This window comes from Chroicocephalus ridibundus, chromosome 1, assembly GCF_963924245.1.
Source record: "Chroicocephalus ridibundus chromosome 1, bChrRid1.1, whole genome shotgun sequence".
NCBI classification, from domain to species: Eukaryota; Metazoa; Chordata; class Aves; order Charadriiformes; family Laridae; genus Chroicocephalus; species Chroicocephalus ridibundus.
Window position 1 is genome coordinate 125,580,174 of NC_086284.1, and position 14,065 is coordinate 125,594,238.

The window sequence follows — 14,065 nt, forward strand, 5'->3', positions numbered from 1 at the left end:
GGAAAGCTGGGAATCTGAGTAGCTGACACCCTGCTAACGTGCATATGCGAGTGGATCCCTTTAGTGAAGGGGATTTTCTTTTTAAAGGGCTGATATAGCGTGCATGTGAACTTTGAGAAAAGCTTTCTTTAGTAGGGATCAACAGCTGAAGTGAACCAAGTATTACTGCTATTTAAAAAAAATATAAATTGTTGAAATAACATAAGAAGCTAGTACTAAAGAGTTGGATAAAACTGGTGTATCCTAGAGATTCTGTGAAGTCGCTTGCACACGTAGTTGTCTTGCATCTTAATTCTGATCATGTAAAATCCTAGTTGTTCATGTTAGAGACAAGTTTGCTGGAATGGAGATTAGCAATTGTGACTTGAATCTAGGATCTAATTGCAGATGGAAAAGGAAGAGGGAACTAACATATACTAAAGAGTTGTACTGTAACTTATTCTGGAACTATTAAGAGCAGCTTAGACGCAGCTTTAACCAGGCTCCCCAGCCACAGGGGTAATAACACTGCCCCATACAACAGGCATTACTGTGTTTTCTGCCATTTCTTTTAAAAGAATTTAAACTCTGGCAGGCTGAAATTCTGGCGCTAGTTCAGAGCTGTTTAGTGGCTGGTTTTCTATACTTGCAGAATACTGGTGCATATGTATAATACGGATACTTTAAGTGCCTGTTTTCTACCAACACAGAGATTGAGTATTGACTGCTTTAAGCATTACCTAGCTGAGAACTGATTGTGTACTTTTTGCACTGAAACGCCCAAAAATTCAGAGTCCCATTTGTATCACTTCAGAGTGGATTGCACTGGTGACCCCTAAATCATCCCACTAAAACAAGGTGCTTAGATGTTGCCCTGACAGACTGAAGAGGACTGCGCTGGTGTCACCTCTTCAGCCGAGTTCACCAAAGTCACTTGCTACAGATTTTCATCCCTTCTCTCCATTTGGGATTCCAGGGGCAGAGGGCCCAGGCCACGGATTCTGTTGTCTGTTGCAGACTGCACTTTGCATTTTTAAAATTAAGTGGTCAGCCCTTGAGAATCCGGCTCTACTTTAATCCTCCAAAGGTAGTATTTAGTTCCTGCTCTGCTGCATGTTAAACTAGTGTAGAGAGGAGAGGGAAAGACAGATGGAGTAGTTGTTTAGAAGAATGGATGTATAATAGTTTCTATGATTTAGAAGTTGGAGCCCAGTGATGGCCATCTTGGATGCCAATTGTTGAGTATGTGGGAGGCATTAATCTAATGCAGGAGACTTGACTCAAATGGTAAATTGTTAATTTTTTTTATATTTATTTTTCAACAAATAAATCTTCATTTCACCTTATGCTCTGTGGCTTGTTTCTTAAGAGTTCCAGTACAGTATGCGCACCAAAATGCGGGGAAAAGTACAGACCGAGAAAGGCCTGCTGGAATAGATAATGCCACTGAGTGGAATGGTGTGACCTGCCTTTTGAGGGGAAAGATGCCTCAGGGTTTGGCTTAATTTAACCATGAATTTTCCTCTATAAAACACACACCTAGCTCATTCCAGAGAAGCCAAAAGAACAGTGGAAAAAAAAAAAAAGCAGCCATAGGAAGAGGAGGATGGCCAAACATGAATGGTGGTTTTGGGGGAAACTGGTGGTTAACTAGAGCCAGGCCTAAAGCCTTCTCTCCCTCCTCCCTTTTGTTATTTTGAAATCGCCTGTAGCCTTATTGCTTTATCATTCTTCCCGATGGAAAACTAAACGCCTAGTGAAAAAGACTGGATAGTTAAGAGCTGCTTCTTTTTTTCATCCCAAGGAGGAAAAAAAAAAAAAGCCATTTGCAAATTCTTATATTTTAACATTTGAAGTAGTATCACGGTATCTTCCTTTAAAAAAAAAAACAACAAAACAACAAAACACTAGGCTGGTTCTAAGTATTTTAAAGGCATCTTTAATAATCAGTTTGTTAGTTTCTTCATCATGAGCAATGAAGTAAGGAGTATTTCCCATGCAGCTGATGGGAGTTGGCCTCGGGTAGCAATAATGCATTTAAACACTGAGCAATTCTAGTCCCTGTCATCTGGAAGACTTTGGGCAGAAACAAATGGTGCACAAGTTTTCTAACCCTTTTGAGTGACTCCCCTCAGCCCTTTTGGGTGAAGAGGGCCAGGCAGCAGAATTAAAGCCCATTCAGACATGACATTAAGGAAGCAGTATGTAGAGCAAAGGTGTGGTGACATACAAATTCCTTTAACGCAACAGTAACCTGCATCACCTCAGCAATAAACAGGAATTGCAGTAAGGAGAATTTAATACGTACATATTCCCAGCAGGACATGTGAACCAAAGCCTGTTACAGATTCCTCTATAGCAGTAGTTCTGTCTGGCAGCTTCTTGCCTTGTCCCCAAGTAGTACAGAGCAGAATTTATCCTTTTTTGCTTAGTGTGTTGAACTTTAAGATGTCCAAGTTAGAAGTTGGGCATTCAAGGACATAAGAAGGACAGAGATGGAAGAATCGTGTTTCTAGATTACCTCATAACTCACTGAAAATTCACAATACCAAAGCTGACATCAGAAGATTTCCAGAGAGAACAAGGTTCCCATTTCTATGTTCTACAAAAAAGCCCCAAGAAGGTAACAAAAACATTGTGATGCATAAAAAGCAATGATGTTAACTACTACTGTGTTGAACTGATTTCACCTCCATCTTTATCCTATCTGTAAAATACTATAAAATACTAAAGTATACGAGGAGATATAAAAACTGTATTTGAATCAATTTTAGAATTACACCACCAACTTGGGATTTGTTTTGTTGGGGGTGTGTGTGTGTTGTTTTTTTTTAATTAACTGGCACATTTAGCAGTAGATGGTGGAGCAACTAGTAAGGGAATTCTTCTGAAGGTGAAAGGAGCAGCCATTGTGTCAACTGAACCTTCCTTATTCACCCAGCTTCACTTTTTCATCTCTATGCCATAGAGATCACAACGCTTCTGGCTCAAAATAGGAATTTGTTGACGTATTTCTGCAAGCTTCTTCAGATCTACAGAAGGGGAAGAAAGAGCTATTAGAACAGCAGTCAAAAAGGAGCACTCCTGACTTGCTCTGAGGTAAGCCATGGAAGAGAGCAGCTTCCATGGAGAATGGGGCTGCAGCACACTGCAACTGGGCAGCCAGGGCTGAAGGAAGCCTCGACTTTGCTCTTTGCTAAGGTGGCAGCTTCCCGATAAGTAAGGAAACTGGAAGAGTATAGTCAAGCGCTGCTTGTCCTTGCTTTAATCTAGCAAAGGCGGAGAAGGGATGGGAACACTGCATCATCTGTAATTGCCTGTGCAAGCCCACAGACTTAAAAATCTCTCCTTAGTCTCATGACCTGTACTGAAGAAAAAAAGCAGGGGGAGGAAAAAAAACCCCAACCAACTTTACCCTTACCTATATCTGTGTATATAACTGTTTCCTCAGCCCCAGCTTTGGCTATGACTTCACCCCTGCAAAATTAAGCACATTTGTTCACAGCATTAACAGAGGTCTCAAGGCATCAGTCCAGTTGCTGCTGTATGTACAAAAGGGAGTTCCTACCCTTGATGTCTACAGCTGTAAAGACAGGGCTGTCCTAAAAATAGAGTCATCATTCATAACTCTGGCATGACAGAAATGGCTTCCAAGCTTTATATGAGGCACGCTTTGTGTGTGACATACACATACTTAACATAAGGAAGATCAAGAATCACGGTAAGAGCAACTATGAGAACCAATGCATGTGAGCATGCAGTATACCTTGGGGGGACGAAACAACTTCAGGGACAGCCATATAGGGCAAAAACTAACACCTTCACCTTTCAGATCCTACTGGCTTTTAATAGGAGTATACTTTTACGCTGTATGAGCTACCTAACATTATTTATCATGTCTCCCACTAGGTGTTCTGTCACCACTTTCATCGTATGAAGTTAAAAGCTCAAGACATGGATAAAGCTTTTCTTACTTTGCAATCATCTGGAAGAGAACTATCGGTAGATTTATTTGAAAGAAAAAAATCACTGCCTGAAGGTTTGGTCACTCTTACCTCCTGTGCACCTGCCTGACTTCTGCTTAAGTCAGAACATGTCTCTTATCTAGCTGAAGACATTCTTGTTCCTTCTTATTCAAAGCAGTGTTGTTCTTTGAGGAAAGGAAATAGTTTTGTGTAAGCTGTTTAAGATGGTTCAGCTTGGCACAGAGTCCATAATGCATAGTATGTAATGGACTGAACTCCAGGGACAAGTTGAAAACATCAGAAGCTTAACTAATGCTAAATATTAGGACTAAGTAGCTTCTTCACTACCAAAAAGAAAACATACTGTTAAACTAGCTGTAGTTTCTTTCTTGTTTTTCAGTCAGACAGTTTTAAGGGATGATTTTGAGAATGTAGGCTTAAGTCTCAGGTGCTTTTTACCAAGAACTTATGACATTTTTAAGAGTAGATGGAAATGTGGGACTGAAATGTGACTGTCAAGTAAAACATATTTTTTAACCAAGAAAAGGTGGGGTTTGTGGGTTTGTTTTTTTTTTTAATGAACTCACCATGGATTTACCACAGTGCTGTGTCCCCAGGCAACATAGGATGCTTTCTCATCTCTAGCAGGAGATACAGTAGCTACGTAGACTTGATTATCAACAGCTCTGTGTTCAAAGAAAGATGAGGGAAGGGGAAAGTTAATAGAATTTTTTTTTATACCAACAATTAACTAAGCAGAAGGGAAAGAATTCACTCTGAAGGGCAAGCTATATATTGTCCCAAGGACTAGCCAAAATTGTAAATGATATGACGATCAGAGAAAGCAGAGCCTGGAAAGAGAAGTCTCTAGCACCTGCTCCGGAGTTAGTGGGTAGAATGAATTACATGTTCACTCAGTATGCAGCAAGGTTGATTGAAGCTGACCAAATGAATAAATAACACTGCATTCAGGAATCTCAGGGTCTATTTCTATCTATAATTAGAGCAGTTCTCAAATGGTAATTGGCTCTTCTATCTACAAGTTCGTGTGAAGGGTGCTTACAGGGAAAAGGGTCCTTGAGAGGGCATTACTGCGGAGGGGCTGGCAGGAGTGAAGGATAAGCATTTCCTGCTTTTCTTCTTGACAATAGAATCATTTTGGTGTACCAAGCAAGGTACAAACTTAAACCTATATGTGCCATGGTTGTCAAATGCCTAATATAAATCTGATAGTCTAAAGATCCATTGAGGGGAGGAGAAGGGGGAAGGGAACTCCAGAACGACTGTAGTGTTATTGTGGTAGAGCTCCTTAAAGAGACACCTTGTCTTATACTCACGAGTATCAAACATGGAGAAGCTATTCCCTGGACTCAATGTTTCAGACTCTTTGAACTGTATCTTCCCAGGAATATTAATGTCAAACAAATGAACCTGTAATTATGGTATGAATAATAACAATTAATAACAATTTATCTGCTTGGTATTTGAGCCTCTTTCTATTAGGCGTGTGATTTCTAGTTATCATTATCTAGACTGCTTTTTTGTCAGGATCACAACTAACCACCATGTAAGATTGTGAGATCTCCTAAAGATAATTTAAAGCGGTTTTCTTCTTTACAGAAATATCCATGTCTAAAAAACAAACCAAAAAGGACTGACCATTTTAAAAACACATACAATCTGTGTGACCCAAGTGATGCACATATCAAATCTTTATATCGCTTACTGAATAGAATGCCCTATCCTCCCATTCAGTAATAGAGAGTAGTTAAAAATAGCTAAAAATAAAACAATTACTTTGTAGTATGGCTCTATATCTTCCTCACAGAAAGAATCCCTGCAAAATAGCTAGATATCCTGATCTAACAAGTAAATTTGCAAAACAAAGGATACTTAATAACAATATTCTGCCATCTTACCTTCCTATGCTTTGCCAACATTGCACCATCAGGCCCAAAGACTGTACATGTATTATACAGCTTTCCACCATCCTCTTCTGGAATGGATCCTTTGTAAAGGCAAGAACAAAGGTTTCCCCCATTGTGTTACATGGAATTTTGATCCAACGGCACTGATAGATACTGCCCACTTTACCCTCAATGAGATGCTCACTAAGAGTAAACTACCTCCAATGAGATATATGCTGCACTCCCTTGCAACTTCTGAGAGCTTTTGTGTTGATTCCCCAGGGATCTTCTCTGCATACTCCTTAAAGTATTGGGTTCCATATGGAGAATTAAAGCATTCCTAGAATTTGGAAAAGGAAATGTTAAAATCCACCAACACCACTGCAAGGAAATGTACTTGACCTTTCAAACTCGTCTCTATCAAACAATGTTCTCATACAATCTTTAGTTACAGGAGTTTAGTTTACAGGAGCTCAACAAGCAAATCAGAAAACATCAGGAGGACAAAGAGACCTTAACAATTATAGAAAATGCAGTGTGTGTGTCGGTGTGAACGCACGCCAAACAGAACACAAGCCAGGAGTATCATGCAAGCTGCAAGTAACAAGGCTAACACATTTATCGGTCTAGACTTAGCAAGATCACAGGGGATGTTCTCATCAGAACAATAAACCAAGTCCTACCTAGCTCATTTGACAAGTTACAAGTCAAACAGATCCTCTCAAAACTGTGAAATGCTTGTGCTTGGCCACAGCCCACGATTTCTTAATTTTCAAAAGAACCTTTGCAAAAGCATGCGTTTCTCAAAATCACTTATTCTTTTGCTAAAACCATCCTTTAAACACCATTTCCTCACAACTGAACAGTGTCTCCTGTCCTAGGCTCCAGTTAAAGATTTGCTATCTCTCAGAATCAGGCATGTAATCTTTAGACAGCAAGATCAACAGAGCAGTTTAGATACCTAAACTAGGTGGCTAGTGGTATTTGAGATGCCCAAGATACCCAGAACTCTGAGTTACATTTGCCAGTTCTGTGAGGCTGTGAGACATCCTCCCACCGCTTTTTTTGTCCCCTTAAAGGAGTGCAGCTGAAGAGCACAGATAGGCTATCAAACAGTACCAGCACCTACTCTTCAGCAAGTGATTCCAAGATGCCCAAGCATCCGCCTTGATTGTTACCTTTCCTTGCTGGAAGCTGTAACAAGATCCCCCAAAGAAAAAAAAATAATCAAGCTCTGAATAGCACAATAAGCTTTTATGCCTTAGCTGCTCAAGCAAACTTCTTAACAACTGTATTAGATTCTACTGAACTGGAATAACTGAATCAAAACTGGATGGATGCTTTTGCCCCATATACAGACACTGGGACAGCAGGTGCCAGCTAACCCACAGCAGAATTTGTAGATGGAAGAGGCAGGGAGAGAAGTCTTTGCAGGCTGTCAAATGACCTTCCCAGGCTTTTGAAAGCTGGACGGAACTTGCAGGAAATGAAAGCAATGCCCCAGCTGCCTCCACCTTCATCTTGCCAATTGCAGTGTCAGTGCGGGTAGTACTGAAACCACGGGCTCAAGAGAAGAGGCAGAGCTCTGCACAAGTTTGCGGTAACAGTGCATGGGGCTGTTCATAAATTGATGCTGGAACAAAACTGCAGCCTGTCTGCACAGATCACCTAGTCCTGCGCTCTTCAAAGTGGTAAGAATACAGTAACAGATCATTGGATTGCTTTCTATCAAGTTCCAGATTCAAATGGATTCTGGTTTTATTTTTTATCCATAAACATTACAAATTGTTTTTCTCTCCCAAATTTTTCCTGGTTCAGAAATGAAAAAAGTTTAACGCATCAAGACAAACATGTCACAAGAAAACTGCCATATGCCTCCGCAGAGGTGCAGATTATATAGTCAGTGCAGGTTACTTCTGTTCTTTATGTAGCGTGAGTTTAAAAAAAGAAAAAGTGGAGGGAAGAGAATATTTCATGCCCATGTCCTAATGCCAGTACAAAATTTACCTCCCAAAAGTCTGTGAAAAACCTTGCCTTTGTTTGACAAGTTTTACTCCAAAGGCATAAATTATCATTGGTAAAGTGAGTATCTCAACTAAATATGTCTGGAAAACCCAATGTTTGTACACTTGATGAAACTAGCAAATAATAGATAATCTCAATGTAGGAGGCCCAGACAGAATAATCAAAGGTCACATTTGCAACGCAAGAGCTGTGTTAGCGCAGAGGAGCTGGGAAGGTTGCTTAATACTTTGCCTGTGACAGCAGGAGGGAAAACATTCTGTGTGTAAAACATTCACAACAAAAGTTCACCCAGAGAACTTTGCACTCCTAAGTCAGGAGCTGCATGGCACAGGGGTAACACAAGAAGCCCCAGGAAGAGAGGAAAAAAGCTCTAAGCTGCACTAGGAAGGTCACCTCACTGCCAGCACACTCATCTGTGTGAAAATTCAGCATGGTAATCACGGCTGAAGACCAAAATCAAACGTAAATCAGAAATGGTCAGTAACTTAAAGTGGCTTTATGTTGCCACACAACGCAGTCACAAGAGAACTGTGTTATAATCATAATTCAGCCACAAATGACCTGCTGGAAATGTCTTAAGTCTATTTTGTTTTTCATCTACTATCTCATCTGGAATGATTATGGCAAAGAGAGTCACGGTATACCTGTTTTCTTTCATCTTCATATCAACACTCTTCAGCTGAAAAGCACCTTTTCCTACAATTCTAGTACAGAAGGCTTCTGCAGTGTCACTTTTGTGAATTCAGAACTTAGCAGTGATGGAACTGCCTGGGATTTAAACCAGCAAAAACTTAACCAGGATCTTATACCACAGAAAAGACAATCTGCCTTTTTTTTTTCTTGCTTCTTGTTTTCCCCTTTCTTAAGTGTGCTGCTAGACAGAACCCCTGGGTTTTTTTCCTATTTTGCAGCCTCATACAGCATCTAAGCTATCCAGAGAGAAACAGGAATATATAATGCATTAGTAACACTAGAAAGAGGTTTCCAAGGGTTTGAGGTGTAGGTGCTAAGTAGACCATGATCTTTACTCACAGGTAGAGCCACAACTTTTGCTCCTTTAGCTGATGCTTCTCTCACCAGTCCACAGGCTCGTTGAACGTTATCTGATTTAACAGCAGATACATGAAGCTGAATAAGAGCCAGACGGAAGTCTAACGGCAGAAAAGAAAAAAATCAGTCAGCAGAATTCCCCCAGGAAACACGCCTCAAAATTTGAATTCACTAATGAGCATTTAACAAAATAAATTCGCTTACACATTAACACATACACGAACCTCTTCCAACTCATTTTGCAGTCTGTCTATGACTCTGGAAACAGTCTCTTAACACAGGGAGAACATTCAAACCTAGGCTTGCTAATGGGAACTGTACATCATCATCATCACTCTGCTCAGGTCAAAGATCACACAGTTCACATGCTAGTAACACTCAGCCCAGACAATACCCAGCCCAAGTTCTAACAGAACATACTGTGTGACAGAAAGGGAGACCACTGGTCACCCAGACCTGCTTCTTCCTTCCCAGTTTGCTACACACTTTGTGAGCCTATCTTTTTGTTGCACCCGTCACCTGATGACAACTGCATGTCCTAAAATGCCACTAGCAAACTAAAGGATTGGATAATACCAAAAGCACCAAATATGGGAATAGTTTCCGTTTATCTCTCAGATCACACCAGGCCTGGGAAATGGCTATAAAAAAAACCAATAAAGGTAGTATCTTTCCTGATCGTTTCTTTGCAATATGGTTTCTAGCCAAGAGACAACTGCAAGTGTTATCATCAGTGTCCCTCATACAGTCAAAGACCACTATAGGATAAAGAAAAAGCTGCAGGCAACACAGCCTTAGTGGTCACAGAAACAGGAAGAACTCATTCAAGTGAAGATAAGATCAGATCAGGAACAGTCAGGCAGAACATCTATCTTCCTACTTTAGTTCTTACTTTAGTAGCCAAGCAGCTAGTTTCTAGAGGTTAAGCAAATGATTAATGTTCCCTTCACCCCTCTTCATGTGAGATACTCTTAATATTTGGTTTATTAAGTAAACAAAGCTGCACTGAGATTTTGAACTGAAGTAACCATAGTTAGCTTCCAGACCCGCCTAGATAACCATACCAGGAATGTGTCTAAAACTTTACCACATTTGTGGAATGTGTTTCACCTCAGAGAAATTGGACACTTAGAGATTTGCATTTCAGCATAAATTCACTTTTGCAATAAAACCAAAAAAGTATCTACTAGGGGAAAATTTAACTAACTTTCTTCCCATAATGTTTAAAACACGAGGACACCATTAATCTTATTTTCCATATGCCACAGGTTTGGAGTTCGTTAAAAATCAAAACAAAAGCTCAGTCACAACAGAGTACACGTACCCACAATTTTGTTTAAAAACACTGAGATGTAGAAGTAACAGAAATACAGAGAAATGTGGAACAGTGCTGTAGAGGCCCGAGATCTCTTCTTCCAGCCTTGCTAATCTGCCTCAAAAACTTCTTCAGAAGCAATTCTTAGGATAAGCCTCTAACGATGCAAACCACACCAAGATAAAAGTGTATGGGAGTCAAACAGTGGTTTGTGTTCATACCACTGCAAAACTTAGTGTTTTTTTTTTTTTTTTTTTTTTTTTTTTTTGGAAAACATCAGGAACTAAGCACATCTGGTTTGTTTAGCTCAAATTTCTTGACAAGCCGACCACTGCAGCAGTACCCAGAGATGCATAGCAAGCGGCTTCTACCAGCCTGTGGCAAAGCGGGAGTGCCCACGGCAGCTCCCTCTAGCAGCTCCATTATTTCACACCCCTTCGAAGGCTCGGAGACAGCACCCAGGACTGAGGCCTTGCCGGTCCCGAACAGGACTGGGGACCCGGGGCGGGGCGGGGGGGGGCGGCGCGGACACTGGCCGGGGCAGAAGCCAGCCCACGGCCCGTCCCCACGGTCAGACAAGAGTGTAAGGCCCCCACTGGGGACAGCGAGGGGCCGGCAGCGGCTGAGGGGGAGCCGGTGACTCCGCGGAATGCCCCGGGACGAGCGGGGAAGCTTCTCCTGAGGCCCCGGGGCGGAAGTCCGGAGCTCCGCTGGAGGGGCAGGTTCTACCCCATGTCTGCCCTTTTCCCCGCGTCCCCGGAGAAGGGAGGGAGGGAGGGAGGGAGGGAGCGAGAGGAGGATGATGATGAGGAAGGGTACGAGAGGAAGTGACCGTTCGAAGTAACCGTTGCTCCGCCCGCGCCGCCACTCACTGGCCATGGCTCCGCGCGCCGCCTGCATCCCCGCGCGACCCCGGCTCCGCCCTTATAGGGCCAGGCGGCGCGCCCGAGCGCATGCGTGCGGGGCCCGCCGCGGAGGCTGCTGGGAAATGTAGTCGCCCCCGTGTCCGCCCCCACTCTCCCCGCCCCCCGCCAGGCGGGCGGCGCCCCGGGTCCAAGGGGTGGTTTAAAAGCGACTCATATACTGCTCTTAACAAAGCCTGGCTGGGTCCTCGATCCCATTTCACAGCACTTCCCCGCACAGTTTGGCGCAGCCGTAAAAACCCTGCTGTTTTCATTACTAGCTTTAAACACCGCGTGCTGCCCTTGACTCAACACAGAACACCGCTGCCTCAAGTGTATATTTGAACAATCTTAGGCCTTTTAAAAGCGTGTTTGCAGAATTGTAGATTCATGTCCGGAGGAGGGCCACGAAGATGAGAGGGCTGGAGCACCTCTCCCATGAGGACAGGCTGAGAGAGCTGGGGGTGTTCAGCCTGGAGAAGAGAAGGCTCGGGGGAGACCTTATAGCGGCCTTCCAGTACCTAAAGGGGGCCTACAGGAAAGACAGGGAGGGACTTTTTACAAGGGCATGCAGTGATAGGATGAGGGGTAATGGCTTTAAACTAAAAGAGGGTAGATTTAAACTAGATATAGGAGGAAATTCTTTACTGTGAGGGTGATGAGACACTGGCACAGGTTGCCCAGAGAGGTGGTAGATGCCCCATCCCTGGAAACATTCATGGTCAGGTTGGAGGGGGCTCTGAACAACCTGACCTAGTTGAAGATGTCCCTGCTCATCCACGTGGGCTTGGACTAGATGACCTTTACAGGTCCCTCCCAAGCCAAACTATTCTATGATTCTATGTTGTGTAGAGGCAGTATTTCTCACGCAAGAGTATCTCCACAAGTTGAAAGCACGTTACAGCAGAAAGGGCAAAGATAAAACAAAATGGGTAACCCAGGGTGATTACTCTCTCACATGTGTTCACTTTCAGGAAACACGTGCAGAGAGATAAAGGATGGGAAGTGCATAACCACCATAAAATGCATAACCACCACTACTTGCAGCAGTTACAAACCTCCCTCCAACAGAAAAACTGTTCAATCTGTGCGTTGGAGCAGTAAAGGGAACGCCTCATCCCAAACCGACCAAGCCAAAGGATGGCATAATTACCAACAATGGACAACTGCAGATGAGGGGACGCAGCAGCTCTTTGGCAGGCCTCCCTCCCTTTTACACCTACCCATGGTAGTAGAAACGGCATATATGAACTTTTTTTTTTTTTTAACAGCACACCTTGCAGGGCTCCAGGTGCAAAGAACAGCTGTCGCCTGAGTTCACACTCTTACAAGGAATAAGAAAGTGAAAAAGCAGTAAAGCAGTACCACCCCTTCAAGGCAAAAAGCTCAAGCTAAAAAGCCACTGTTTCCCAGGGTTCAGAGTGATACAGTGTATTTCTCAAGTTTCAAAACAGAAACATCGGAAAGCACTAGATACACCCAAAAGAACAAGTTACATACTATCACCCCCATTCCTTGCCAAAAAGGCGACACTTTTCAGCCATGCAGCAGACTATGCCTATGTTAAAAAAGGTTATTTGACAGTATCAAAAGTTTTGAATCTTCAGCCGAAATGTAGGTGCAAGGAAAAGCTACAAACACTGCTGAGACCCAGGGGTAAGGCCTAACGGGAACTAAAGTGGAAGAACAGCAAGTAATCTTTACTTACACCTGATGAAGGCCATGTAAGTAAAAACACATCTCCACAGTCAGAGTATTTTTGGAGGTAATACATGGAAAGTTCTGTACAAATTCTCATACAGATCAGAATCTAAAAGAATTTGGGAGACAACTGAAGAGACACCAGTGAGCACGGGAGCACTGACCCTGGCTACAAAACACATAGGTAAGAGCTTCCATTTGGCAGGAAAGCTTACTCTGAGAAGAGCATTTCTTTCCTGCTACAGTCCTCATTTCTGTCCCCAAAATAAATAAAAATAAAACCCTAGCAACACAGCACCTGTCATCTTATATTCAACAATACAGACAGCAGTGCATGCAAAATAAAACAAGAGCCTGCAAAGTTCTGACAAATAATTTTAAAAAAATTCCTTGAAGATGAAAGGGACACGAAGTAGCATACTGACTATTTTGAATTTTCTTTTCAAAAACTGTCACTCCAGTACTATAATTGGAATTCCTGCTTAGCAATACAAGTTTTGTAACCAACATGCTAACTACAGATCCATACACTATGAGGAAAAAGCAGCCTCTGAACTGTGGGTAGAGATGTATAAACCACTACTGAATTTATTCATGGTTTGTACTGAGCTTTGTAATATAAGGAGCCTGATAATAACTTATACATTGCCTTACAAATTGCAAATAATTAGCCTCTTAATGGCTTGGATTATACATTTCTACACAGAAGAAACTTAAGAACTGACTTACTGCAGCTTTACCTACTGTAGATCTAAAAGCTATTTGTTGTCCTCATAGAGAAGCATACACATTACCCACTTTCCACATTTAACACCCAAATACACCTATGTAACAAATGAGTGTACTTTTTACAATTTCACCTGCCCCAAGAACTAGCAGAAATGAGAGGTATCATTTTATCAACATTTTCATAATATAAAAAAAATGATGCTGAGAAGTCTGGTATTTATGCAGAGACCCTTTCTATAATTTGACCATGCGATAACTCATTTTTACCTTTCTAGGAATGCTTACTATGGCTCACTCAAAAGTATTTAATTAAATTAGTCTAAGTCTAAATTCCAGAATACTTACATTAAGATGTCACTGACGGTAGCTCCCTATGATCCATGATCAGCTTCTTCCATTCCAATGATCAAATTCACTTCCATTTACAAAATACCTTGAGGAAAAACTGTTAATTGATTCAGACGATTCACACAGTATGCAATTAAATGCTTT

At 42.0% G+C, this 14,065-nt stretch overlaps 1 protein-coding gene across 1 annotated transcript; it reads right to left on the minus strand.

Moving 5' to 3' along the window:
* Positions 1 to 1,266: 1,266 nt before the first annotated feature.
* NIT2 (nitrilase family member 2) lies at positions 1,267 to 11,193 on the minus strand. The gene is given in 8 exon segments (XM_063350237.1): positions 1,267 to 3,011; positions 3,401 to 3,456; positions 4,532 to 4,751; positions 5,264 to 5,375; positions 5,864 to 5,952; positions 6,071 to 6,191; positions 8,909 to 9,027; positions 11,114 to 11,193. Coding segments are annotated over 8 exon segments (834 nt in total). The 5' UTR covers positions 11,142 to 11,193; the 3' UTR covers positions 1,267 to 2,922.
* Between the last annotated feature and the right edge of the window lie 2,872 nt (positions 11,194 to 14,065).